Consider the following 26,826-nt stretch of genomic DNA (forward strand, 5'->3'; position numbering starts at 1 on the left):
TCCATGATTCATTGTTGGCGTATAACACCCAGTGCTCCATTCAGTACTTGCCCTCTTTAATACCCATCACCAGGCTAACCCATCCCCCCACCCGCCTCCCCTCTAGAACCCTCAGTTTGTTTCTCAGAGTCCGTAGTCTCTCATGGTTCATAGAGTGTATCCTCGAAGTTGATTTTTAAGTTGATTAGTATTTGAAGCTTTTTTTTTTATACCATATACCATGTTATATTAGTTTCAGGTGTACAATATAGTGATTCAACAATTCTGTACATTACTCAGTGCTCACCACCATAAGTGAACTCTTAATCCCCTTCACCTATTTCACCCATCCCCCCACCCATCTCCTCTCTGGTAACCATCAATTTGTTCTCTATAGTTAAGAGTCTGTTTTTTGGTTTGTCTCTTTTTTGTTTGTTTTGTTTCTTAAGTTCCACATGTGTGAAATCATATGGTATTTGTCTTTCTCTTACTGACTTATTTCACTTAGCCTTATACTCTCTAGATCCATCCATGTTGTCACAGATGGCAAGATCTCTTTCTTTTTTATGGCTGAGTAATATTCCATTATATATATGTGTGTGTGTGTGTGTGTGTGTGTGTGTGTATCACATCATCTTTATCCATTCATCTATCAGTAGACACTTGAGTTGGTTCTATAATTTGGCTATTGTAAATAATGCTGCAGTAAACATAAGGGTGCATATATTTTTTTGAATTAGTGTTTTTGTATTTTTTGAATAAATGCCCAATAGTGGAATTATTGGATCCTATGGTAATTATATTTTTAATTTTTTGAGGAACCTCCATACTGTCTTCCAGAGTGGCTGTACCAGTTTGCATTACCACCAACAGTGCATAGCAGTTTTTATTTCTCCATATCCTCACCAACACTTGTTGTCTCTTGTGTTTTTGTATTTAGCCATTCTGACAGGTGTGTGGTGATATCTCGTTGTGGTTTTGATTTGCATTTTCCTGATAGTGAGTGATGGTGAGCATCTTTTCATGTGTCTGTTGGCCATTTGTATGTCTTCTTTGGAGAAATGCCTGTTCATATCTTCTGCCCATTTTTTAATTGGATTATTTGTGTTTTTGGGGGTGTTGAGTTGTGTAAGTTCTTTATATATTTTGTATACTAACCCCTTACCAGATATGTCATTTACATATATCTTCTCCCATTCAGTTGCCTTTCGTTTTGTTGATTGTTTCCTTTGTTATGTAGAAGCTTTTTATTTTGATGTAGTCCCAATAGTTTAATTTTGCTTTTGTTTTCTTGCCTCAGGAGACAAATCTAAAAAATATTTGCTATGGTCAGTATCAGAGAAATTACTGCCTGTGCTCTCCTCTGGGATTTTTATGGTTTTAAATGTCAGATTTAGATCTTTAATCCATTTTGAGTTTATTTTTGTGTACTGTATAAGAAAGCAGTCTAGTTTCATTCTTCTTTTTTTTTTAGTTTCATTATTTTGCATGTAGCTGTCCAGTTTTCCCAGCACCATTTGTAGAAGAGACTGTCTTTTTCCCATTGCATATTCTTGCCTTCTTTGCTGAAGATTAATTGACCACATAATTGTGGTTTTATTTCTGGGCTCTCTACTCTGTTCCATTGATTTATGTGTTTATTTTTTTGCCAGTACCATACTATTTTGATTGCTACAGCTTTGTAGTATATCTTGAAATCTGTGGTTGTGACACTTCCAGTTAGTTCTGTTCTTTTTCTTTTAAGGATTTTATTTATTTATTTGACAGAGAGAGAGCAGGAACACAAGCAGGGGGAGTGGGAGAGGGAGAAGCAGGCTTCCCGCCAAGCAGGGAGCCCGATGTGGGGCTTGATCCCAGGACCCTGGGATCATGACCAGAGCCGAAGGCAGATGCTTAACGACTGAGCCACCCAGGCGCCCCTGTTCTTCTTTTTCAAAATTGTTTTGGCTGTTCGGGGTCTTTTGTGGTTCCATATAAATTTTAGGATTATTTGGTCTAGTTTTGTGGAAAATGCTGTTGGTATTTTGATAGGGATTGTATTAAATCTGTGGATTGCTTTGGGTAGTATGGATATTTTAACAATACTGGTTTTCCCAATCCATGAGCGTGGACTGTCTTTCTATTTGTTTGTGTCATCTTCAGTTTCTTTTATCAGTATTTTATAGTTTCCAGAGTACAGGTTTTTCACCTCCTTGGCTAAGTTTATTCCTAGGAATTTATTATTTTGGGGGCAATTGTAAATGGGATTGTTTTCTTTTTTTTTTTTAAAGTGAACCATCTTTTTTTTTTTTAAGATTTTATTTATTTATTTGAGACAGAGCGAATGAGAGACAGAGAGCATGAGAGGGAGGAGGGTCAGAGGGAGAAGCAGACTCCCTGCCGAGCAGGGAGCCCGATGCGGGACTCGATCCCGGGACTCCAGGATCATGACCTGAGCCGAAGGCAGTCGCTTAACCAACTGAGCCACCCAGGCGCCCTGGGATTGTTTTCTTAATTTCTCTTTTTGCTACTTCATTTTTAGTGTATAGAAATGCAATGGATTTCTGTACATTGATTGTGTATTCTATGACCTTACTGCATTCATTTGTCAGTTCTAGTAGTATTTTGGTGGAGTCTTTAGGGTTTTTATTTATACTATCATGTCATATGCAAACAGTGAAAGTTTTACTACTTCCTTACCAATTTGGATGCCTTTTATTTTTTGTTGTTGTTGTGTGATAGCTGTAGCTAGGATTACCAGTACTATGTTGAATAAAAGTGGTAAGAGTGGACATCCTTATCTTAGGGAAAAGCTCTCAGTTTTTCACCATTGTGTATGTTAGCTGTGGGTTTTTCATATATGGCCTTTATTAGGTTGAGGTGTGTTCCTTCTGTAACCTACTTTGTTGAGGTGAAGCATATTTTTCCAAGAAAATTGTGAAATGTTGTCATCAAGCCATGGTGGCTATTTAATGCATAAACTACCTGCACTGTTTCTGTGGGAATATATGACCACAGACAAAACTTGGATATTAAACATTTATTCATTTAACAAACATTTATTGGATGCCCATTATGTGGCAGGCATTAGACCAGATATTGGAGGTATAATAACGGTTCGAACTTACATAGTTCCTTCCCCTAAAGGAATTCACAGTGTGGTGGGACAGATAGATACGTAAGTAAAGATAAGATGCTGTAATATCTGTGCTGCCAGAGATGCATGCAGTATGTGCAGTTTATGAGCCTTAGGTCCTACGGCGTGCCTGGGAATTTAGTGCTAGAATTTTGCAGTGCTGATAATTGAGCAGAGTTTCAAACGTATAGTAGGTAAGCCATTGACAAGGGAGGGAAGGCTTGGATCAACTTCTGCAAAGCCAGCCAGGGTACCTGAAACAGATGATTATGGCTGAATCTATAATGATAGTTGGAGAATAGAGGAGATGAGGCTGTGAAGATATGTAGAGGGCCTTGGACACCAGGCCAAGGAGTTTAGATTTTAGCCTATGGATATTGTGGCATCACTGAAGATTTATTTATTTGAGTGAGTGAGAGAGAGAGAGAGAGAGAGAGAGACCATGTGCAAGTGGGAGGAGGGGTAGAGTGAGAGAATTTTCAAGCAGACTCCCTGCTGAGAGTGAAGCCTGATGCGGGGCTCGATCTCATAACTCATGAGATCATGACCTGAGCCAAAACGAAGAGTTGGATGCTTAACTGACTGAGCTACTTAGGCGTCCCTGAAGATTTTTAAGAGGAAAACTGACATACAGTTTGGATTTCTTTTTAAGTTTTTTATTTATTTAAGTAATCTCTATGCCCCACATGGAGCTCAAACTCACAACCCTGAGATCAAGAGTCACATGCTCTTCAGACTGAGCCAGCCAGGTGCCCCACATATAGTTTGTATTTTAGAAAGATCATGATTGGGCGCCTGGGTGGCTCAGTTGGTTAAGCGACTGCCTTCGGCTCAGGTCATGATCCTGGAGTCCCTGGATCGAGTCCCGCATTGGGCTCCCTGCTCGGCAGGGAGTCTGCTTCTCCCTCTGACCCTCCCCCCTCTCATGTGCTTGCTCTCTCTCATTCTCTCTCTCTCAAATAAATAAATAAATAAATCTTTAAAAAAAAAAAAAAAGAAAGATCATGATTATGTGCTATCGAGTATGGATTGGAAAGGGCAGCCAGGAATGCCAATTTAGAGGCTAGTGTTATAGCTTATGTGAGAAGTCATGAGAATCTGAACCAAGTCATTTCATGGGCATAAAGAAGAATACACCTAGGAAATACTTAGGTAGCCTTGGTTAGACATGTGGATGGAGGAAGAGTACGAAGATGTCTTCAAGATTTCTGACTTTTGATAATTGGGTGTAAAAGGTAATGTCGTTCAAGATAGAGCATATCATGGATAAGCATGATGAATTTTGGTTTTGGACATGTTGAGTCAGAGATGCCTATTTAAAGGTTTATTTATATATTTGAGAGAAGGAGAACATGCACCCATGAGTTGGGGGAAGGGCAGAGGGAAAGAATCTTGAAGCAGACTCCCCACTGAGGGCAGAGTTCAATGCAGGGCTCAGTCCCAGGACCCATGAGATCATGACCTGAACCGAAACCAAGAGTCAGATGCTTAACCAACTGAGCCCCCCAGGTGTCCCAAGAGATGCCTATTTAGATTATCTAGTTGGCCATTGAAAACACAGCTCTGAAACTTGAGAGAGGCTTATGATGAGTGGGAGGTGGCTTATGAATACTTAAGTGGGCAGCAGAACGTAAGAGCAAGCAGTTTGGCAATCATTATTATATGTAGGCAGTAGCTAAAATGAAGGGAGTAAACTTAAAGCACTCAAAACTGAGGTGGGGGTAGGGAGAAGGTGGCTAATCCCGGGGAACACCACAGGAAAAGTGACAAGTAGAAGGAAGACCAGGAGAGAGTGGCTGTATGAGAGCCAATAAAGAATTTAAAAAAGAAGACATTATCGAAAGTGTTTAGTGCTGTTAGGAGTTTGTGGGTGACCTTAGCACCCAGAGGTTCCCTAAAAAGAGTTGTCTGGAAGTGTAATTGCAGAGGGTTGAAAAATAAGAAAATGGCCGTAATAGTGAACGTGCTAGTCTTTCAAGAAGTTTGGTCGTGAAAGGAAGGAGTGAAGGTATTAGCTAGATAGAATGTAGGTAAACAGGAGTTCCTTCCTTGGAGGAAATTTTTTCTTGCATTCGTTAGGCATCGACAACAAGGTTTCCCCAATAACCTATCCATTGATAAAAGAGGGCCAGGAGCACCCGCAGAGCCTGGGAAGGGTGAGTGAGAATAGCGACAGGGCTGGTGGTGGTGGTGATGCTGCTGCTACTTAACAGTTAACATTTATTGAATGTATTTACCATGTGCCACATGCTGAATTTAAAGAATTTGCCTAAGGTCTCATAGTTATTATGTGGTAAATCTGGATTTGAACCTAATTAATCTGGAAGCAGCGTCCCTGCCCTAGATAATGAGAAGCAGAGAAAGGAATAGGTATAATGAGTAGTTGGTACCAGAGTCCCATGTCCATCTGATCTTTACCCTGCTTCTTCTGAGAAGATTCATAGTCCTCAGCTGGCTTCTGGCTTCCAAATGCCTCCTGTGTTGTCAGGAACATGCTTCCTTGTTTTCCTTTCCACTAGGAACTACCCCCTGTGGTTTCCTTTAAGAGTTTTTCTTAGCTTAATTGAGGTTCACGGATACCTGGGTGGCTCAGTCGATTAAGCATCAGACTCTTGGTTTCTGCTCAGGTCATGATCTCAGGGTTGTGGGATCAAGGCCCGTGTCGGGCTCTGAGTTTGGCATGGAGTCTGCTTGGGACTCTCTCCCTTTCCCTCTCCCTCCCCTTCTGTCTCTCTCCCCTCTCCCTACTCATGTTCTCTCTCTGAAATAAATGAATAAAATCTTTAAAAAACAAACAACAAAAAACCCATTTGATGTTAAATGTTTAAAAAAAAATAAAAGACTCTCAGCATGCTTATGGAAAGGGAAAGGTAACTCTTAATGTGACAAGAAGAGTCCTTGGGGATTCAAAATTTCAGAGGAAAAGCAGACTCTGGCTGTTATGAACATTTAGTTTCTGAAACAAGGTTGGGCTTCTGGGATGGGATGGGCGGCTCCTGTGATACAGGTTGGGAGAGAAGAGAGAACAAATGTGGCAGAATCTGAAACCCCGGTCAGGGAGGCCAGGGTGATGGCCTGGGATGGCAGCAGGAGTGAATGAAGGAAGATCAGGGGGTTTGCAGCTGACTTACCTCCCCTTTGCTCTTACTGTGGCCCATGACCAGTCAGTTTGTGGCATTGTGAGCTCAGTGAGTCAGGGAGCAAAATTCCAGATAAAGGTACTGGGCACCTCAACTGAGCTTTTGTGAATACCAGGCCTCAAGTACCTTGGATAATGATAGTGTAAGTGTAACTATCTCTATTGATACCTCTGTATTTTTTTTTTACAGTTGAGGTTTATATTGTTTCCTTGGGTTTGTAGTTAGCAGTATGAAAGCTTTTAGTATAAATGATAGTTTAATTGTACATGTAGTTTTAAGAACAAGGAAGATGACTTGCAAAGAATTTCTAACCCTGAAAAAGGTCCAAAGTCAAATGTTTACAGTGCCAGATTTTTCTTTTTTATGACTTTGGTTTCTCCAGACCATATCTTACTTTTCTGTTTTTGGCTATTTAGAATTTGATTTTATTTCTGGCTCAAATTCAAGGAATCTGTTTTTATAGTAATTTCTGCTCTTCTTGTCATATAGCATTCAGTCTATTTGAGGAGAAGGAAATCCTGTATCATCTTTCTACTTAAGGAAATAGGAATTTTATGGATCCACAATTATACTCATGGGAAACATGAACTATATGACTGGGACCATATTTATTTCTTCTGGATTTCCTCAGTTGCCTAGGCTGGTAAAAAGTACACACTAAGTATTGAGTAACTGGTGGATGGAAAATCTGGAGAACACTAAGCAACCATACCTCTTAAGTCTTTTTAGATCAAAAGCAAGATACATATTAATTTATATCTCTGATCCGTTTTTGTTTAGGTTCAAGTCAGCCATGTGTAAGCTAAACCAGCACATGTGTAACAATAGCTGGAACTAGGAAGTTGCTGTTCATTTCTAAGTGTATTTCCTTTTCTTTGGTAATTGTATGTGCAGCTGTCTTTTCACAATTCAGAGAAGGCAAGCACTATCTTTCAATAATAAAGCATCTTCGTGTGTCAGCAGAAATGTATATTTAATGAGTGCTATTTGGAAATAAATATTAAATAAGGTTAAATCCCCAGGCATGAAAAGTTTTACCAGCATGTTTTTGTCTGTACCTGTTAATGTTTTGTCTTTGTAAGTATGCCTCTACTTCTGGTTTTTTAAAAAAATCAAAGTCAGAGAGCACCTATAGACTCTCTAGTGAAATATCACATAGGAATTCACAAGGTTGTCTTTTGTCCCCCTCACCCCCTTTTTGTAAACATGTGCACTCTGACTCAGGGGAGTGAATTTTAATAGCCTTTTTTTGCTAGAGGACAGAAAGCAAGGCAGCATATTAGAAAAAGCATGCACTTAGGAGACCAAACTCTCTTAGCCAAATGGGTGATCTTGGCTAAATTATCTAACCTCACAGAGCCTAAGTCTCCTCATGTACGAAGTGGGGGAAATGATACCTACCTCATAGGACGTTTGGGTGGATTACATGGGATAGCAGATATATATAAGTGCCTAGCACGTAATGGGTAGCCAATAAATATTGACATCTGTTTCCTTTCTTCAGTTCCCCCCATTCCAGGCTTCCAGGCCTCCTCTTGACTTTATTTACTGCCTTCTGATCATTTCCCAAGATTTATTAATTTCTTTTGCATTTCCACAATTCACTAACTTCTCATCTCCTGGATATTTTTCTTAGCTGAACATTCTCTGTTCTATCTGAAGATAAGCTGAAGAACCAGGTAGGTTTTGTGTTAGGTATTCACATAAAAATTTTTATTAAAGATGGTTAGTATATCCTTCTATATATTTCACATACTTTTTTCAAAAAGGTTTTTACTCACTTCATGGCCACTATGAACACATGGTTATAGTGCTATATATAATCTGAACCTTAACATTTAAACAAATTTATTTTGTATTGGAAATAATTTAATTAATACTTAATATTGAGTTTCAACATGGTGTATATGTTATATGATTGCTTTATGGAGATAAATACATGTATAATGTATATACGTTAATTTTGATGTCTAATATATTGGATGATTACTCTTTCCTCTTTAGTTAAAATAGTTGAAAAAGTATTTTGTTCTAGGTGCTGGGGATATGGCAGTAAATGAAACTGAGTATTTGCCTTTGAAAAGCTTGCTTTCTCAAAAACTAATGATGTATTGTATGGTGACTAACATAACATAATAAAATTAAAAAAAAAAAGCTTGCTTTCTAAAGTGAAAATTTCTTTTCATACATAAAATTTTTTATAATGCTTTTTTCTTATTTTGCTCATACATGTGTATATACCATGAATTAAGGAGCTCTTATTGTCATACAATATTACATTTTAGGGGAATATTTGAAGCTGTAGCTCAAGTGTTTGTGTCCCATGGTTTATTAATTTCAAATGCCAAATTTTAAATTTTAAAACGCCAAAATTCTTAAATCAAATAATGATTTCATTACATTTGCCATGTTCCACAAAGTTACTGTTCTATTCGTTATAACTTAATTACATATTATATATAGAATATACTGGTTTTAGAGGAATAACATTGGCTTGCAGGTTGAAAATAGTTTTTGTTCATTCAGTAAGTATTTTTTGAGGACCTTCTATTCTCCTAGGTTCTGTCTTAAACCAACCTGGCGCAAGAATTTAAACTCAGGTCTAAAGCCCAATCTGTTTCCTTTGCTTCATGCCATGTATTCAGAGGTGGAGACCAGAAGTGTGGAGATGAATAGATTAGTCAAGACAGTGAGGATTTATTTGGATTTATAACTAGGAAAGTGTCATTACTGACCTGGGAAATAATTTCTTTAAAATATATTTGGAAGAAGAAAAGCTTATTACAGGGGGCTAAGGAAACACAGAATAATAAGGAAATTGAAGTATCAAGTATAGGTGCTTCTTCTTGGTATTTTGGTAGTGAATAGAAGGAGATTCATGCAAGGGCTTGAAAGTATACCAGAAACTAGGAGAGCTAACTTCAAAATAAAGGGTTTATGAGGGTTGTAAGAGAGAGCAAGGAGTTGGGAATCAAGTGACTAAATACCATGAAGAGAGAGGAGGACATTGAAACCATAATGTCCCAGAGGAACCAAAGAAGATAGTTATTAGGACGTAAGTAAAGGGGATTGATTGGACTTAGAAGAGTAGAGACAAAACTTTTCATTTGATGCAAGAGGAAGAGATGAAAATGAATGAAACTAACAGCATTTTAAAATGGAGAAATGGTATGGTTATGGTCACTCCCAAAGATACCCTTTAATCTTCCCATAATCATTTGCTGAATGGAATAGAGTGAGAAGGAGATGGAAACTTTTAACAGGGAAAAACATTCTGCTGTGGAACATACTTGGAAATTAGTGAGTTGCAGCAGTGACACCCCAATTGAGGTTAGTGTGGATTTTATAGCAATCAGTAATACTCTAATGTTCCAAAGCAAGAGTTGCAAACTACAATCCAAGGGCCAGCCACATCCAGCCCATGTAGCCTGTGAGGTAAGAATGTTTTTTTTTTTTTTTAAGATTTTATTTATTTGCGAGAGAGAGAATGAGAGACAGAGAACATGAGAGGGAGGAGGGTCAGAGGGAGAAGCAGACCCCCTGCTGAGCAGGGAGCCCGATGTGGGACTCGATCCCGGGACTCCAGGATCATGACCTGAGCCGAAGACAGTCGCTTAACCAACTGAGCCACCCAGGCGCCCAAGAATGGTTTTTATATTCATAAACGATTTAAGAAAACCAAGCAAACAAAGAAGAATGTGTGTTGGAGACTATATGCGGGCTTCAAAGCCTGAAATACTTACTCTCTGGCCCTTATAGAAAAAGATTGCTGACCCTTGTTCTGTAGCTCAAGACCAAGAAAGCAAATGATAGTGTGCCTCAAAGATGGGAGCCAACATGCTAGACATGATCAAAGATCAAGGGGTGATAAAGTAAGGGATACTAGTTAGAGGGGTATTGGTAGAAGTGGATAGGAGGTTGATAAGGAGTAAAGCAAAGCCAGAAGAAAGTTAATAGATTGAATGAAAATGGAGAGGGTTTGTGGCTAGAGCTCATAATGAGCATAAAAAGCATGGTCATCTTTGCTTCATCTTTGTATGAAGCAAAGATGACAGGTAAGAAAATTGGAGGTAAAGGTGGCACAGTGGTTGTCTTGGAGATAGAAGAATTCCAGAAATAGCTAAGTATAACCATTTTAGGGAGGGGCTGAACTCTTGGTGATGAGGTCAGAATGATGAAGCATCAGATTATGATGTTTAAATTACTGAAGATGATGACAGGGAGACTGTGTAAGAAGAAACAGTGTGAATTAGGTCACTGGAGTTACTGAAGAAAGCAGAAGTGAGTGTGGAGTATGAGGTAGATGATGGTAAAGAGGTAAGGAGACTGGGGTAAGTACATGAATTACTGTAAATAAGCAGGGGAAGTGATGGTGGCAGTTAAGTGGTCTTCCCTTTGCCCTGGCAGCCGAGAGAAGGCTGTTCCCTCCTCTTGGTTTGGCAAGTGACAGAAGGTAGATAAAAAGGCTGCAGGGAAGATGTGGTATTCTCTGTCGAAGGTCAGATTTATACATAGTCCTGGAGTATGGGAGGAGCAAAGTGATAGATTAGTTTCAAGTTGTAAAATGAAGCCCTCAAAATAAAAACAGTTGAGTTTTGCATAAATGTATAAATGTTTTACTTACACAGCTCTTCCTGTAAAGAATTTTTGAAATTAGTACTTCTTACTATGTCAAATTCATGTTTTTGTAATAAAATTATTAAGAGATTAATACTAAAAACATCTCTTTTTACTTGACTGTGAACATAGACAAAAGTAACCTGGCAGGTAACTTCATTTGACATGCTCATACTGTCTGGATAGGGCTTACTTGGGTGTGATAATGGTCCTTCCATGACAATGTTAATGTAGAGTCTGTATTGTAGTATATGAAGCTTTATTACTAGACATACATATAGTAACGTAATGTGCTTGAGCCATTAAAAATCAAGTGCAGGGAATTCCTCTGGCCTCTGAAAGATGAACTAGGAGTTGATAGCTGTTTTGCTGTGTTTTTCTATATTGATGGGTAAAGTGATTCCTGCATATGGCATGGTTAGATATTTTGGCATGGTATTTTCTGAAGGGAAAACTCTTTTCTGTGCTAAGAACTAAAAATAGGAGAAGCAGACAAAAAGTAAATTGCTAGAAATTTTCACTATGCTAAGTTTGAAGTTACTGGTTTGTCTTATAAAAACCTCTTTATTTTTTTCTGGAGAATTCGACTACTTGCTGATAATCTGAAATCTTAAATACCTAAAACTTCATTTTATGTATGTATGTATGTATGTATGTATGTATGTATGTATTTAGATTTTATTTATTTAGTGGGAGAGGGAGAGGGCACACATGTGTGAGTGGGGGGAGGGGCAGAGGGAGAGAGAATCTCAAGCAGACTCTTGCTGAGCATGGAGCTCAATGTGGGGCTTGATCTCATGACCCCTCAGATCATGATCTGAGCTGAAATCAAGAGTCAGACACTTAACTGATTGAACCACTCAGGTGCCCTCTGAAACTTCATTTTAAATGGTACTTTTATTTTAAGTGGTTTTTAATTAATAACCTTTGGAATATTTTTAACGGTTGAGTTAAATTTCTTTAGAGTCCTAAGAAGAGAATACCAGTGTCATTTACTTTAGTTTTATTTTTGTGTTGTGTTTTTTTTTTCCTCAGTGCCTGTTACAAAGAATATAGCAAAAACACAGTCTTCTCTTTCCAAAGCAACCCAACGTTCAATGCAGTCTCCACAGAAAACTGCTGTAATACTACCAACACAGCAGATCAGGAAATCAGGTCGCACTAAACCACCTGCACAGACTTCAGTCCCTAAGAAGGGAAGTGCTGTTAAAAGTCTTACACCAAGGAAAAAAGGCCCAAAAAAGGTTAGTTAATCTCTTCCTAATTTGTATTAGAGGTCTCTGCAATGCCTTATTTATAACATAGAGTTTAGGATTTACTAAGAGTATGATGAGGCCCTTTAGGAATGTACTGTACAAAGAGCATATATAAAGCTTTTTAAAGTCCACATAGCTAGCTATCAAGATTGGTATTTCTTTTCTTGGGTAAACTTAAAACTTTGAATAGTGTTCAACTTTTTCAAAACCACATTGGACATACTGTTTGGGTATATTTATGTTCAGGCCAATTTATTTAAAAGTCAGTACATTTTAGAAATGAATGTGAAGTGAGTTTTACTGTACATAAATTATACCTCAATAAAGCGGGTGGAAAGGGGAATCAAAGGGATAAATTCAATGATGCTAGGCTACCTAACTGACTCCCCCAAAGAAAACAACTTTAAAACCTGGAAATAATAGAAAAAACAACTACTTGAAGATACTGGAGCTTGAATGGAAGCAGACACACTGTGGTTGGGGGCAGTACGCACAGGAGGTAGGCATGTTACACAAAATTCTATATCTGGCAAAAATACTCTTCAAGGGTGAGGGTGAACTAAGGACTTTTTCAGATAAAAGCATACTTAGAGAATTCCACACTGGCAGATAAGCACTGTAAGAAATGCTGAAGGAAGTTTATCTCTGGGTAAATGTGAATGATTTGTTTTTTGCTTTTTTTCTTCTTAATTTCTTTATAATAATGTGACTAAAGCAATAATTATAATATGGTCTTGTGGGGTAATGTAATATATATGGCATGATGTAATACATCATTACATAACATCAATACATAACATGATGTAATACATTATAACAGAGTATAAAGGCTTTGAGTAGGGGATATGGATTTCTGTCATTGCAAGATTTCAACATTTTATGTTAAGTAGTACAATATTAACTATGTGGGTTATACAGTGTAATCCCCAGGGCATATTGTAAAAACACAAATGCAGAGAAGTATAGCTAAAAAGCCAGTAGGAAAACTAAAATGGAATTCTAAAGAATATTCAACAAGTAATTGAAAACAAAAAAAAAAAAAAAAAAGGAAAGGAGGAATAGAGGAATAAAACACAGAGGAGACAAATAGAAAAGAAATAATAAAGGGTATACCCAGACCCAAATATATTAGTAATTACTTTAAAAGTTGGTGGACTAAATTTTCCAATTAAAAGACAGAGATTATAAAAATGGATTTTAAAAAGACCCAAATGTATCTGTTCTACAAGAGATGTATTCTTTCTTTTTTTTTTTTTTAAAGATATATATTTTGAGATTTATTTATTTATTTTAGAGGCAGAGAAAGAGAGAGAGAAACTGAGCAAGCAGGGGGAGGGGCGGAGGGAGAGGGAGAGAGGAAACTTCAGCAGACTCCTCACTGAGCTTGGAGCCCAACCCTGAGATCATGACCTGAGCTGAAACCAAGAGTCAGATGCTTAACCGACTGTACCACCCAGGGACCCCACAAGAGATTTATTCTTAACATAAAGACATAGAATCTTCTTAGATCTTATTAGAACTAAATTAAATTTTAGCAGTAATAAACATTTCTGAGTGCAGCCATCTGATATCAATATATATAACATTTCTGTTTCGTTTCAACTAATGTTTACAGAATGGAGCAAAATGACAATGCCATTTTTATTTTATTTTTTATTTATTTATTCTTTTTTTTTTCTTTTAAAAGATCTTATTTATTGGGGTGCCTGGGTGGCTCAGTCGTTGAACGTCTCCCACTCCCCCCTGCTTGTGTTCCCTCTCTCGCTATGTCTCTCTCTCAAATATTTGAGACAGAGAGCAAGAAAGCACAAGCAGGGGAAGTGGCAGAGGGTGCGGCAGAGGGAGAAGGAGAAGCAGGCTCCCCGCCGAACAGGGAGCCCGATGTGGGGCTCGATCCCAGGACTCCGGGATCATGACCCGAGCCGAAGGCAGACGCTCACTGACTGAGCCACCCAGGCGCCCCTGATTTTAAAATGCTTAAATTAATGTTGGTATTTTTATTTCAAAAAGCATTCAAAAATTTTAAATAAAAATTAAGTCAATAACTGAATATATTTCAAATATAAAATCATAAACATTGAAAAAATCAAATAAGCAGGTTATTCTAATATAAATCATTAGATTAAAATTTTCAAATTCAAAATAAATTGCATAAAATTAAGGAAAGTTGTGATATTTAAGAGGAAATAGTGCTTTATTTTAAATAAGCATTTTGAAAACTAGAATGTATCAAGGATGTCATTGATGCATTTTTTTTTTTTTTTAAGGTTTATTTCTTTGAGAGGGAGAGAGAGCACAGTGGGGAGGGGCAGAGGGAGAAGGACAGAGTCCAAGGCAGACTCTGCGCTGAGCATGGAGCGGGACTTGGGGCTTGATCTCATGACCCTGAGCTCACAACCTGAGCTGAAGCCAAGAGTCAGAGGCTCAACTGACTCTGCCACCCAGGTGCCCCTGATGCATATTTTTAATGTGTATTTTCCAGCTGCTGAAAAAAGTCTTTGTGATTAGTTGGCATAATGATGAAGATATAACTCCATAAAGTTTCTCTTCACTCCTTTATTTTCAAATAGTTCCAGTGCTAATTTGACAATTTTAAAAAGGTGTTTTTGAAAATATTGTTTATAAGGTGGTAGGGTGGGGCAAGGGACAGGTTCTATAATTTTTTTTGGATAATAAACTATTTTTTGTTTCAAAGGAAGAATTTTCTTTTTTTTTAAAGATTTTATTTATTTATTTGACAGAGACACAGCGAGAGAGGGAACACAAGCAGGGGGAGTGGGAGAGGGAGAAGCAGGCTTCCCGCCGAGCAGGGAGCCCAATGCGGGGCTCGATCCCAGGACCCTGGGATCATGACCTGAGCCGAAGGCAGACACTCAACGACCGAGCCACCCAGGCACCCCTCAAAGGAAGAATTTTAATTTACCATCTTATTAGCTTTATTATTTCATCATGAAAAGATGAAGATTCTCATGCAATTACCTATATCCCTTTTTCAGTACTGTCACACCATAGTTTAATTATTTTTTTTAAGATTTTATTTATATGAGAGAGAGAGTGAGCAGGAGCAGAGGGGGGCATGGAGGGGGGAAGAGGAGAGGGAGAGGGAGAAGCAGGGAGCCTGACACAGGGCTTGATTCCAGGACCCCGGGATCATGACCTGAGCCAAAGGTAGACACTTACCCGACTGAGCCACCCAGGTGCCCCCATAGTTTAATTATTTAGGAAGTCTTTGAACTAGAGTACGAATTATTCTTAGAGTCAACTGTCCACATATGCCCCCCCATTAAGGATTCTAGAGGTAGAGAAGCACATTTTTCAAATAAATGTACCTTTATTCGATTTACAGTGTTAATACAAGCATACTATCTTGGTATGTTTTAAGTCAAAGGATTCAGATTTCCGATTTTTAAAATACTGAAAGAATGAGAATATATCAACATAATAATTATAATTCAGTACTTAAAAAATAACATGATTTACTAGAATACAGTGAACCCAAGTGACAGTCATTAAACAAATAAGGAAATACAACAATGAATGTTATCCTATTTTATCCTCCTTTGTCCCTGCTTTTAAAATATCCCCTATTATTACCTTTTCTAGGTACAAGACCCCCTTCTCTGACTTTGGAGAGCTGTGTTTGAAGGTAGCTCCAAGAAAATCCCAAGAATTGATAGAAAATAATAAAACACTAGTGATACTTAACAATGCCCGGAAGACATTTGGTTCTTATATACAGTAGGCATAATTTTATATGGGCTTTAGCAAAGCACATGTAATTTTGTCAAAATTGTATATAATATGGAGAAATGCAGGCCAGATGTAGTAAAAGCCAGATGAGTGACTGCTTTGTAAAGGCAAAGTCCATCCTCTGCCTTGTTGAGGTTCCCCACCCCCATTTGATGTGTTGCTGGATTGCATTTGCAGACTTTACTTTAGCAGTGTGAAAAAAACTTGCCGTGCAGGGAACCTCAGAAAATAAAAACAAGTTTTACAGAGTGAGCCATTCGGCTAAGGTGTGACCAGTTGGAGGAGGGGTAATGCTGGGAATCCCATACTCTTGGTCTCTTTTTCTCCCACCTGACCAGCTCATGGACCCCTCTGAGGAGCGCAGTTTGTAAAGTACTGTAATTTGTGACACACACAGGGGCTTCCAACCCCAAGGACTTCTGACAGCTGATCATTTGTGACCACTGACCGATAATTTTCTGACCTCCTTATCTAAAAATTTTTAAAAATGTGTAATATATACTTGTGCTTTTTTTTTTTTTTACAGGAAAAATATTTTCCTGTTTTGTGTTCTACATCTTCAGCTTCTATAAAATCTCTGGCCAGAGACCGTCGTGTTTCATATGATAAGGATGCTGCTCCTGGCACATCTAAAATAGTGATGTCAACAGGTAAATTAGTATAGGGTATTAGGGTATAGTATAGGGTATTAGGGTATAAAATTACTAATCTTTTACTCTGTGTTATTTTAGTGTCTTTGAAATTTGAGCAATAAAATAAGAGGAAAAAAGATGATAAGACACGTTTTTGGTTTTTTCTTAGCATTTTTCATATTAAAGTATTTTGAAATTCTGGTTGTTCATTTTGATGTTAAGGAAAAACTGTTTAAATATACAAGTCACTTGAAAATTCACTACTCTTAAAGTATTTTATCCAGCTTAGTAAGATTTACAAAATTTACACCATTGTCAAATCTATTTTGTTTTCCCTTTATCTTATTTCACAATGTCTTTTTGTCTTGTATGTACTTTTAAAGCTACTTCAAATCTTTTTAAAATGTCTTTTAAAATCTTGAAAGATCCTTTCCTGTCAAGGGGCGTGATGACTTTAAATTATTCTCTGTTATGTGAAGAGTATGAAATGACACAAACCTAGACCGAACAAATCCCCCTTTTATTTGTCATCTCTTCTATGTTTTCTTGTTGCCTTCCTATTTTTTAAAGCATGTACCATTGCTTTTTCTCCTAGTTTTGTCTTTCTTATACTCTTCTGTTCCTTAGACTTTTCTTCCCAATTTCCCTTTCCTGATTAAAAATAAATTATTTTTTTTGAAATAGAAATCACTTAAAGGATTATTGTAACATACTTCATTTTGTCAGTTTATTATTTCTGATTTTTAGTCTGTTGGCAGGAGAGACTAGCTAAATAAGTATAACGCAAAGGAGATAAAACATTGAAATCTTTGTTTAGCTTCACTTGTGTTCAGTAGGACTTTGTCCATCCCATCAGCACCATGGATTTTTATTTTTTTTAAAAGATTTATTACTTATTTTAGAGAGAGAGAGAGAGAGAGCATGAGCAGGAGGGGCAGAGGGAGAGGGAGAGAGATTCTCAAGCAGACTCTGCGCTTAGTGCGGAGCCCAATTCACGATCCCAAGATCACAACCTGAGCCGAAACCAGGAGTCGGACGCCCAACTGACTATGCCACCCAGGCACCCCCCGGTTGAGTTTTTAATAGCTGTTTCATTTCTGTGACAGAGTCCATCCTTCCTTTGGCTATTGCCACAAGGTTGAATTATATATTTCAACATAGTGAAAGTGAGATTAATGGGTTTTTATTATACTGAATATAGACCATGTATATGTAAAATTTGGCAATATAAATTAGGTAATGGATAAAAATAACGTGCTTCTTGATTTAGGGGAACAGTATATTTTATGCTTGGTAATAATGTACTCTCATATTGTTACATTGTATGTTGATTTATATTTATTGATTCTCTGAAGAAATATTATGGAAACATGACATTTGTGTGATTATAGATGATTTGCTTCTAAGTCATATGCTTTTATTATACTAAGGAAAGCGTTATTTTTTAATTTTCTTCAGTGAACCTTGGCATGTATATAAAGAACATTTTTATTTTCCTTAAGTTAATGAAAAAAAATTAGGTCATTAGAACTTACTGTGTGGCATGTATCTTAAATTACTTGGTTACTTTAGAAAATACAATGAAGGTGCAGTGTTGGTGATTTAAAATAAATTCAGTCCAAGAAGTGTATTCACATGATCAGTTTTGAAAGAAAATTCTTACACTGTGTGTACAGTTAAAAGGTGAAAATATTTATCTTTATACCATTTTACATGATGTGGGAATGTGTGAAGAATTGTGATGCTACTAAAAGTTGGATAGTTTTTATTATAATTATTCTAGGCAAAATTCTAGAAAGCTGACTAGGCATTTGGATTATTTCTAGATTTAAGGTCTTTATACAAATGTGAAAATATATTTGCATACATATTTTTAGGTAGCAGAAGTGATTGTTGATATTAACTATATTTGGGTCTCTGAGTAAAGTGTGGCTAGTGGGATATAGTAATTATGTAATGTTTATGTTGCTTTTAACCAATCTGATTGTTGTATTTATATACACACGTTTCCTCTAGTCTGTGTCTATGTAAACAAACATGGAAACTGTGGCCCTCACCTGGATCAGAAGAAAATCCAGCAGCTGCCTGACCACTTTGGCCCGGGCCCCGTGAATGTGGTGCTCCGGAGGACCGTGCAGGCCTGTGTGGATTGTGCCATTCAAAGTAAGACTGTTTTTGGATTTCTTAAGCCAGATCATCGTGGAGGAGAAGTGATAACTGGTATGCTCAACTAACCCTTTATTCAGCTCTTCTTACAAATTTGATTTTATTTTAAAACGGCAAGGATTTTATAATATATAGATTATTTTATAGTATTTATAGTCTATTAACTACTTATAATACTGACATACTTACATTAATAGAATATTTATAATAATACCTATTTATAGATTTTTAACTGTGGGAAAGTTTAACTTTACGTTCAAAATAGACAATGGTCAGAGTCATACTGTAAATTGAGGTAAAAGATTTTTTTACATGCTGTATTAAGCTCACTATAGACAAAATACCTTGGTTGATAATATATTTTAATGTTTTTAGAAAACAGACTGATCTATAGGAAGCTCTAAATGAAAATGTGACTCAAGAACTGCTAATGAGATAAGATCCAACTGGCTTTCATGATTGATCAGTTACTATGTTTATACCCACAGAATGCTCGGAGTAGCAGGAAGTGGTAGAGATTGCTGGGTTGCTGCTGCTGCCCTTGTTGTTTGCCTTGGGAATACTTTGTAAATGAGAATGCCTTTACCAATGTAGGCTGTTGTGTTTGAGAGGGGCCTTTATAATTTAAGAATATTCCTTTATAAATTACAAAAACTACGACTTAGATTTATAATACATTTCCTAAATTGATGGCTTTTTTTGATGTTGTAGTTTTATCTTTCTATGAGCTAACTGACATCTCTTTTCCCCCCAATAGCTTCCTTTGATGGGGAAACTCACTCTATCCAGCTCCCTCCAGTGAATAGTGCATCATTTGCTCTTCGCTTTCTTGAGACTTTATGCCACAGCTTGCAGTGTGATAACCTTCTGAGTAGCCAGCCTTTTAGCTCTTACAAAGGTACTACTCCTAATCCTGCAGAGCATGATAAAAATAAATCAGGTGAGAGAAAATGTAAAATTTTGTACTGTGCTTCTATTTTATATTTTATAATTAACGCGAGAATCTTGTGTAATTTAGTTTTTCCTCATGTTCTCCTCAAAGTAAACATTTTAGCCACCATGAACTAATTAGACATGTATAATATATAGTTGTTTTTGTTCATTCAAAGTGGGCAAGTAATTTCTTATATTCATAATGAACTTGAGAATCAAAACCTGAAAGTATCCTGTGGTTTGATGTGCATTTCCCTAATGGCTGAGGTTGTTAAGCATCTTTTCATGTGCTTATTGGCTATTTGTAGATGTTCTTTGGAGAAATGTCTATCTAAATCCTTTGTCTATTTTTAATTGGGTTCTTCATCTTTTTATTACATAGAAATGAAATATATTTGTTCCTCATATATTATATTTATATTTGTTCATATAAAGAGTTCTTTGTATATTCTGGATACAAGTTCCGTATCAGAAATATCCTTTGCGTATATTTTCTTCCATTCTGTAGGTTGTCTTTTCACTTTCTTGATGGTGTCCTTTGAAGCACAAAAGTTTTTAATTGCAGTGAAGTCCAGTTTACCTATTTTTTCTTTTGTTTCTTGTACTTTTGGTGTCATACCTAAGAAAATATTCCTTAATACAGTTTCACAAAGATTTACTCCTATGTTTACTCCTAAGAATTTTATAGTTTTAGCTGTTATATTTTAGGTTATTGGTCTATTTTGAATTTTTCTATATACAGTGAGATAAGGGTCCAGTTTCATTCTTACACATGTGGATATCTAATTGTCCCAGCACCATTTGTTGAAAAGACTACTCTTTCCCTATTGACTTGTCTTGGCACCCTTGTGAAAAATCAGTTGGCTGTAAATATATGGATTTATTTCTGGACTTTGTATTTCATTGATCTGTATGTCAATCCTCATGGCACTACCACACTATCCTTTTTTTTTTTTTTTTTTTTAAGATTTTATTTATTTATTTGACAGAGAGAGAGAGAGAGCACAAGCAGGGAGAATGGGACCCTGGGATCATGACCTGAGCCAAAGGCAGACACTTAGCCAACTGAGCCACCCAGGCACCCCAGTACCACAGTATCTTGATTACTGTAGCTTTTTGTAGTAACTTTTGAAATTAGGAAGTATGAGTTTTCCAACTTTGTTCTCCTTTTTCAAGATTGTTTTGGCAATTCTGGGTTTCCATATGATTTTTAAGTTCAGTTGTCATTTTCTGCTGGAATTTTAGTAGAGATTGTGTTCAATCTGTAGATCAATTCGGGGATTATTGCCATCTAATAATATTGAATCTGAGTGGCTCTTGATTTCAGCTCAGGTCATGATCTCAGGGTCTTGGGATTGAGCCTCGCATCCAGCTCCATGCTCAGTGTGGAGTCTGCTTGTCCTTCTCCCTCTGCTTCTCCCCTGCTTGCATGTTCTCTCTCCGTCCCCACCTCAAATTAATTAATCAATTAATTAATTAATAAAATCTCTTAAAAATTAATATTGAGTCTTCTAGTTCATGAATATGGGATGTCAATGTATTTAGATCTTCCTTAATTTATTTCAATAATATTTTGTAGTTTTCAGAAAGCACATCTGGCACTTCTTTTGATAAATTCATTCCTAAACATTTTATTGTTCTTAACACTATTGTAAATAGAATTATTTTCTTAAATTTTGGGTTGTTCATTGCAAGTGTGTAGAAATGCAATTGATTTTTGTATTATTAATCTTTATTCTGTGATCTTGCTGAATTTGTTACTTACCATTGGGGTTTTTGTATGTGTGAATTTCTTAGGATTTTCTTAGTCTGTTTCGTCTGATGTTACTAAAACCAGTCCAGTTTTAAGTACTGTTTGTATGGTATATTTTTTCTCACCTTTCCCTTTGAACTTATTTGTATATTTGAATTTAAAGTGTATCTTTTGTGTTAATTATGTAATTGGAACATGGTTTTTTTTTTTTTAATCCATTCTGCTAATTTTTTTACTGGAGTGTTTATCTCATGGACAGTTAATATAATTACTAATAAGTATTTATTTATTCATTCATTCATAAGGCTGGATTTACATCTACCATTTTGTTATTTGTTTTCTAGGTCTTATTGTTTCTTTTTGTCTTTTCTTCTTTTCTTTGATAACTTTCCTCTTTTGTTTTAAATAGATTTTTTTTTCTATTTTTATTTTTTTATTTGTATATGAATCCTAGTTTTAAATAGATGTTTTCTTGTATACTATCTTAATTCCTTTGTTGTTCCTTCTACTAAAGTTTTTGAGTTTTTTTTTTTTTTTTTTTTTCCTGTCCAGGGGTTATTTTCATAGTAGTTGCCTGCCGTGGGGATTACAATTAATATCTTAATTTAAAACAATCTCGTTTGGATTAATACCAACTTAATTTTAATATTATGCAAAAACCTTGCTCTACTACAGCTCTATTTCCTGCCCCCTTCTTTGTTCTTTTATTGCCAAATTATATTTTATACATTATAAGCCCCAAAATACAATTTTGTAATTTTTTCCTTTTTTTTATTATTATCATTTTTTTGTATTTTAAGTAAGCTTTCTTCCCAACATGGGTCTTGAACTCATGACCCTGAGATCAAGAGTCACATGCTCTACTGACTGAGCCAGCCCGGCGCCCCTACTTGTTTTTTTAAGGGAAGAAGAAGAAGAAAAGAGTTATAAAGACAAATATATTTGGGGTACCTGGGTGGCAAAGTCAGTAAAGCATCCAACTTTGGTTTCCACTCAGGTCTGATGTCAGGGTTGTGAGATTGAGCCCTTCGTCGGGTTCCACACTCCACAGTCAGCATGAGTCTGCTTGGGTTTCTTTCTCCCTCTCCCTCTACCCCTCCCTCCCCTGCATGCACACTCTCTCTCATAATAAATATTTAACCATAGATATTTTAACTGGTACTCTAATTTTTTTAAGGGTTTTATTTATTTGAGAGAAAGAGTGAGTGAGAGAGAGAGCACACGAGCAGGGGCAGAGGGAGGGAGAGGGAGAAGCAGACTCCCCTGCTGAGCAGGGAGCCCAACACTGGCCTCAAAATCAGGACCCTGGGATCATGACCTGAGCTGAAGGCAGATGCTTAACAACTGAGCTACCCAGGCACCCCAGTACTCTTTAATTTTTTTATGTGGATTTGAGTTACTATTGAATGTAATTTCATTTCTTGTAGGTAAGCTGTTCAAGTGAGGAATTTTTTCCCTTTTTAAAAAAAAATTTTTTTTTTTTAAAGATTTTATTTATTTGACAGAGAGAGAGCAAGCACAAGCAGGGGAGCGGCAGGCAGAGGGAGAGGGAGAAGCAGGCTCCCCGCAGAGCAGAGAGCTCTACTTGGGGCTTAGTGCCAGGGCTCCAGGATCATGACCTGAGCCGAAGGCAGATGGTCAACCGACTGAGCCACCCAGGCACCCCAAATTTTCTCACTTCTTTAAAAAAAGATTATTTTAGGGAGAGAGAGAGCAGGGGGAGGGGCAGAGGGAGAGGGAGAGAGAGAATCTCAAGCAGACTCCCCACAGGGCAGAGCCTGACCCCACAACCCTGAGGTCATGATGGGAGCCAAAACCAAGAGTCAAAGGCTCATCCAATTGAGCCCTCCAGGGTGCCCCTCACTTTTTGTTTGTGAAGAATTTCTTATTTCTCCTTCATTTTTTAAAGTTTAGTTTTGTTGGATGTAGAATTCTTAGTTGACTGTTTTAGCAATTTGAATATATCATCCCACTTCCTACTAGCCTTTATAGTTTCTGATGAGAAGTCGGTCGTTAATCTTATTGAGGATCCCTTGTATGATGATTTGCTTTTCGCTTGGTAATTTCAAGATTCTCTTTGTCTTTTGCTTTTGATAGTTTGACTGTGTTTTTCCTAGGTGTGGCTATCTTTGAATTTACCCTACGTAGTTGGAGATAGTTGAGTTTTTTGGATATTCAGATTAATGCTTTTTATCAAATTTGGGAAACATTTAGCCATTACTTTTTCAAATATTCTTTCTGTCCCTTTCTCTCTGTCACTTCTCCTTCTGGAGCTCTTCCATTATGTGTATTTTGGTGTCGTTGATGGTATCCCGCAGGTCTCTGGAGTCTGTTCATTTATCCTCATTCTTTTTTCTCTCTGTTCCTTAGACTTTAAAATCTCAATTGACCTTTCTTTAAATTGGCTGATTCTTTCTTCTGCTGTTGAGCCCTTCTAGTGAATTTTTCATTTCATTTATACTACTTTTCAAGTCCTAATTTCGATTTGTAATTTTTTATCATTTTATTGATAGTCTCTATTTGGTGAGACTTTGTTCTCATACTTTCCTTTAGTTCCTTAGACATGATTATTATTTTTTAGTTTTTTGAACATAAATAAAATTGCTGATTTAAAGTCCTTGTTTACTAACTCCAGTATCTGGGCTTCCTCAGAGGCAGTTTCTATTGACTGTTTTCCCCCGCTTTGTATAGGCCATACTTTTATGTTTCTTGCATGTCTCCTAATTTTTAATTGAAAACTGGACATTTTAAAAGAGTGTAAAGCAGTAACTCTGAAAATCAGATTTTCTCCTCTTCCCTAGGGTTTGTTGTTGCTGGTCCTTTTGTATAGTAACTTACCTGGACTAACCTAATGACTTCCTGGGCTCATTTATTATATGTGGACACTGAAGTCTGCTCATTTAGCTTAGTGTTCAACAAATGATTGGACAGGGATTTCCATAAATGCCTCCATCCTTTGCCACAGAGTTCATGTATGTGTTGGAATTTACCTTGAACATTCCCAGGAGGCAGTTTACAAGTCTGCTTTGTGCAGAGCTTCAGGGTCAGCAAGAAATGAAAGATTAAGGTCTTAGGTCTTTCCTGGGCATGGATACTGCCTTGCACATGCATATGGCCTTCTAGATTCCCAGGAGTATCTCTCTGGTTTTCAAAGTCTGCTAATGGACATTTTAGTCTCCAGGTTTGTTTTTAAAGCTTTTTGGTCAGTTTCCTATCAGCCCCAAATGATGATGCTGCCTCAGGCAGCTATAGTGTTAAACAAGCACTACGGTGGATTTTTTTGATTTGTTTGCTTGTTTGATTGAGCAGTGCCTTAGAGATAGGACTGTTCACACACAGCAGGCTCTGATTTAGGTCCAATAAAACAAGGCCTGAGATCAGAGCTTTCCATTGAGTTTCAAGGTTGGTCAGATTGTGCCGGTTCTCTGGGGATAGGGCCTTTTGAGAGCTCCAAACCCATTGTGTTCCCTCTAGTGGCTGCTAGGATTTGCTGGCTTTCACAGCTACAGTACTTATGAACCTGTTGGTTTGCAAAGCTGCTGCAAAAACAGTGAAGGGGATGATGGTAGGGAAGCTAAAATGCCACAGAATTTGCTGTTCTTTCTGAGGTTCAGCCACTTTTTCCTTGAACAAATGCTTTTTGGGTTTTGTAATGTCCAGAGTTTTTGAAAAATTAATTTTGCCAATCTCTTCGTTATTTTTATGAAGAAGTGGATTTTGCAGGTCTTTAATCAGTCATCCCGGCAGTGCCTCTCTATGATGACTTTTAAAGTATTTTGTAAATTATCTGGCTTTTTCTAGTTATCTCTGCAGGAAAAGTTTATCGTGCCTGAGCTTACTACAATACCCAGGAGCAGAAGTCAAGAGTCATTTTTATGTTTTATCAGCCCCAGATAGTAGACCATACACTAGCTTCATTAACTTTTTATAAGAAAGCATTAGAATATTACAAGTAAAAGATTTTCTGATCTTGCTAAGATTCTGAGGTAACATACATCTGTAGAAAACTATACATTAGTATTTGAATTTTCCATATCATTAAATGAGTATGAAAAAAGCCAATTTTTTCTTTATAGGAATTTAAATGTCCTAATTATGTAAATATTTGCCGTTCACAGAAATATGTTTTGCCTATTGGTTTTTGTAGTCCATGATTAAAAATAAAATCAAGTGGTAAGAGCTCTCTTAGACTCTTTAGTAATCAGTAACCAGATGGCTAAAAGTTGCTTATCAGATGATCTTAAGAAGCATGCCAGGCCCACAGCTATTTTGAACCAGATGAAGTTTGACTTTGGTACATTCTCATTGCAATCTTCTCATGCAAGTTCTATTATCAGACTATTTAGATTTCTATTATACTTAATTTTTCCTTTTAGTTGGAGGTTAAATCAAGATATTGATTGATATTTAGAGTTTAATTAATAATTTGAGATGTCGTTACTTTCAGGATCGTGCCTTAAAGAGTGGTCCTTTAGGTAAAAATGCATTTGGTTTAATAATAAGCTGTAGAGTTATAGGAAGGGTAGCTCTGGGCCAGGACTGTTGCCTATAAAGTGAGATGTCCACTATACACTGTCTTCTCCTTCTCTGAATTCTTAACTTTTTTTGTTCATGGGAACAGTTTTCCTAGGCCTTTTTAGACACATTATAATTGATTGCCTCACTGCTTCCTGAGATACTTAGAGATATCTGATGATCCTAGAATAAATGATGCCTGGATATAATTCTTTTAGCTCTTGAATATGATGTCACTGAAATATTTAATGGGATGAAATCAACACATATTATTCATAAATAAGCAAGTAATTGATAAATTGCTGATGAAGTTACAGTAGGCAAATGATTTAGAAACAAAAGTGTTATATGCTGATGATCTGAAAATGCTTGAGGAATGTTAGTTATAACAGACACCTTTTTTTTAAACAGTAAAAGAAGACATAACAGAAAAGAAAAGCCCCAAACGGTCTTCACAGGAACCTATACCTTATGTTGCTCCTGTGTCACCTAAGCTCCCCAAAACAAAGATGCATGCCCCCAAAGGTAAATAGTATTTACAAGTTCCTGGAATGGGAAGAAAAGTCACTCTACTACCACTTAACTATATGCTCTTGGGTGGGGGTGTGTATTTGCCCAAATCAGGTGAGCATTTAGGCTACTACTTTGGCAGCTTTGTCAAGAGTTTCATTCCCTTCAGAAGTATACAGTTGTCATTTCTCCTTAGATAAAAGTAAAATAATTACAGTAATATTTTCCATTCAGCTTTGTATTACTGAAAGCTGATAAAAAGTGAATAGAAAAACCTAGTGCCTAGTGCCTTTCTCCACTGAAAGTTTTAAGTGTCCAAGTAGTAAGCAAATGTTAGAAGCCAACTGTGTGATCATATTATAATGGTTGTGAAGAACTGCATTCCTAAAAATGAATGCTTTAGTGAGGTGTTCACAGGCTTGGTAGCAAGACTGGGAGGGGACAGTTGCCACGAGAAATA

At 36.9% G+C, this 26,826-nt stretch overlaps 1 protein-coding gene across 1 annotated transcript in view; it reads left to right on the forward strand.

The window, feature by feature from the left end:
• Positions 1 to 26,826, forward strand: part of SCML2 (Scm polycomb group protein like 2) — a 66,014-nt gene that overhangs the window by 33,772 nt on the left and 5,416 nt on the right. The window contains exons 4-8 of the mRNA XM_021683691.1: positions 11,887 to 12,095; positions 16,384 to 16,507; positions 18,506 to 18,709; positions 19,413 to 19,595; positions 26,268 to 26,381. Coding sequence (XP_021539366.1) covers positions 11,887 to 12,095; positions 16,384 to 16,507; positions 18,506 to 18,709; positions 19,413 to 19,595; positions 26,268 to 26,381 — 834 coding nt within the window. The remainder of the gene's footprint in view (positions 1 to 11,886; positions 12,096 to 16,383; positions 16,508 to 18,505; positions 18,710 to 19,412; positions 19,596 to 26,267; positions 26,382 to 26,826) is intronic.

Source organism: Neomonachus schauinslandi, chromosome X, assembly GCF_002201575.2.
Source record: "Neomonachus schauinslandi chromosome X, ASM220157v2, whole genome shotgun sequence".
NCBI classification, from domain to species: Eukaryota; Metazoa; Chordata; class Mammalia; order Carnivora; family Phocidae; genus Neomonachus; species Neomonachus schauinslandi.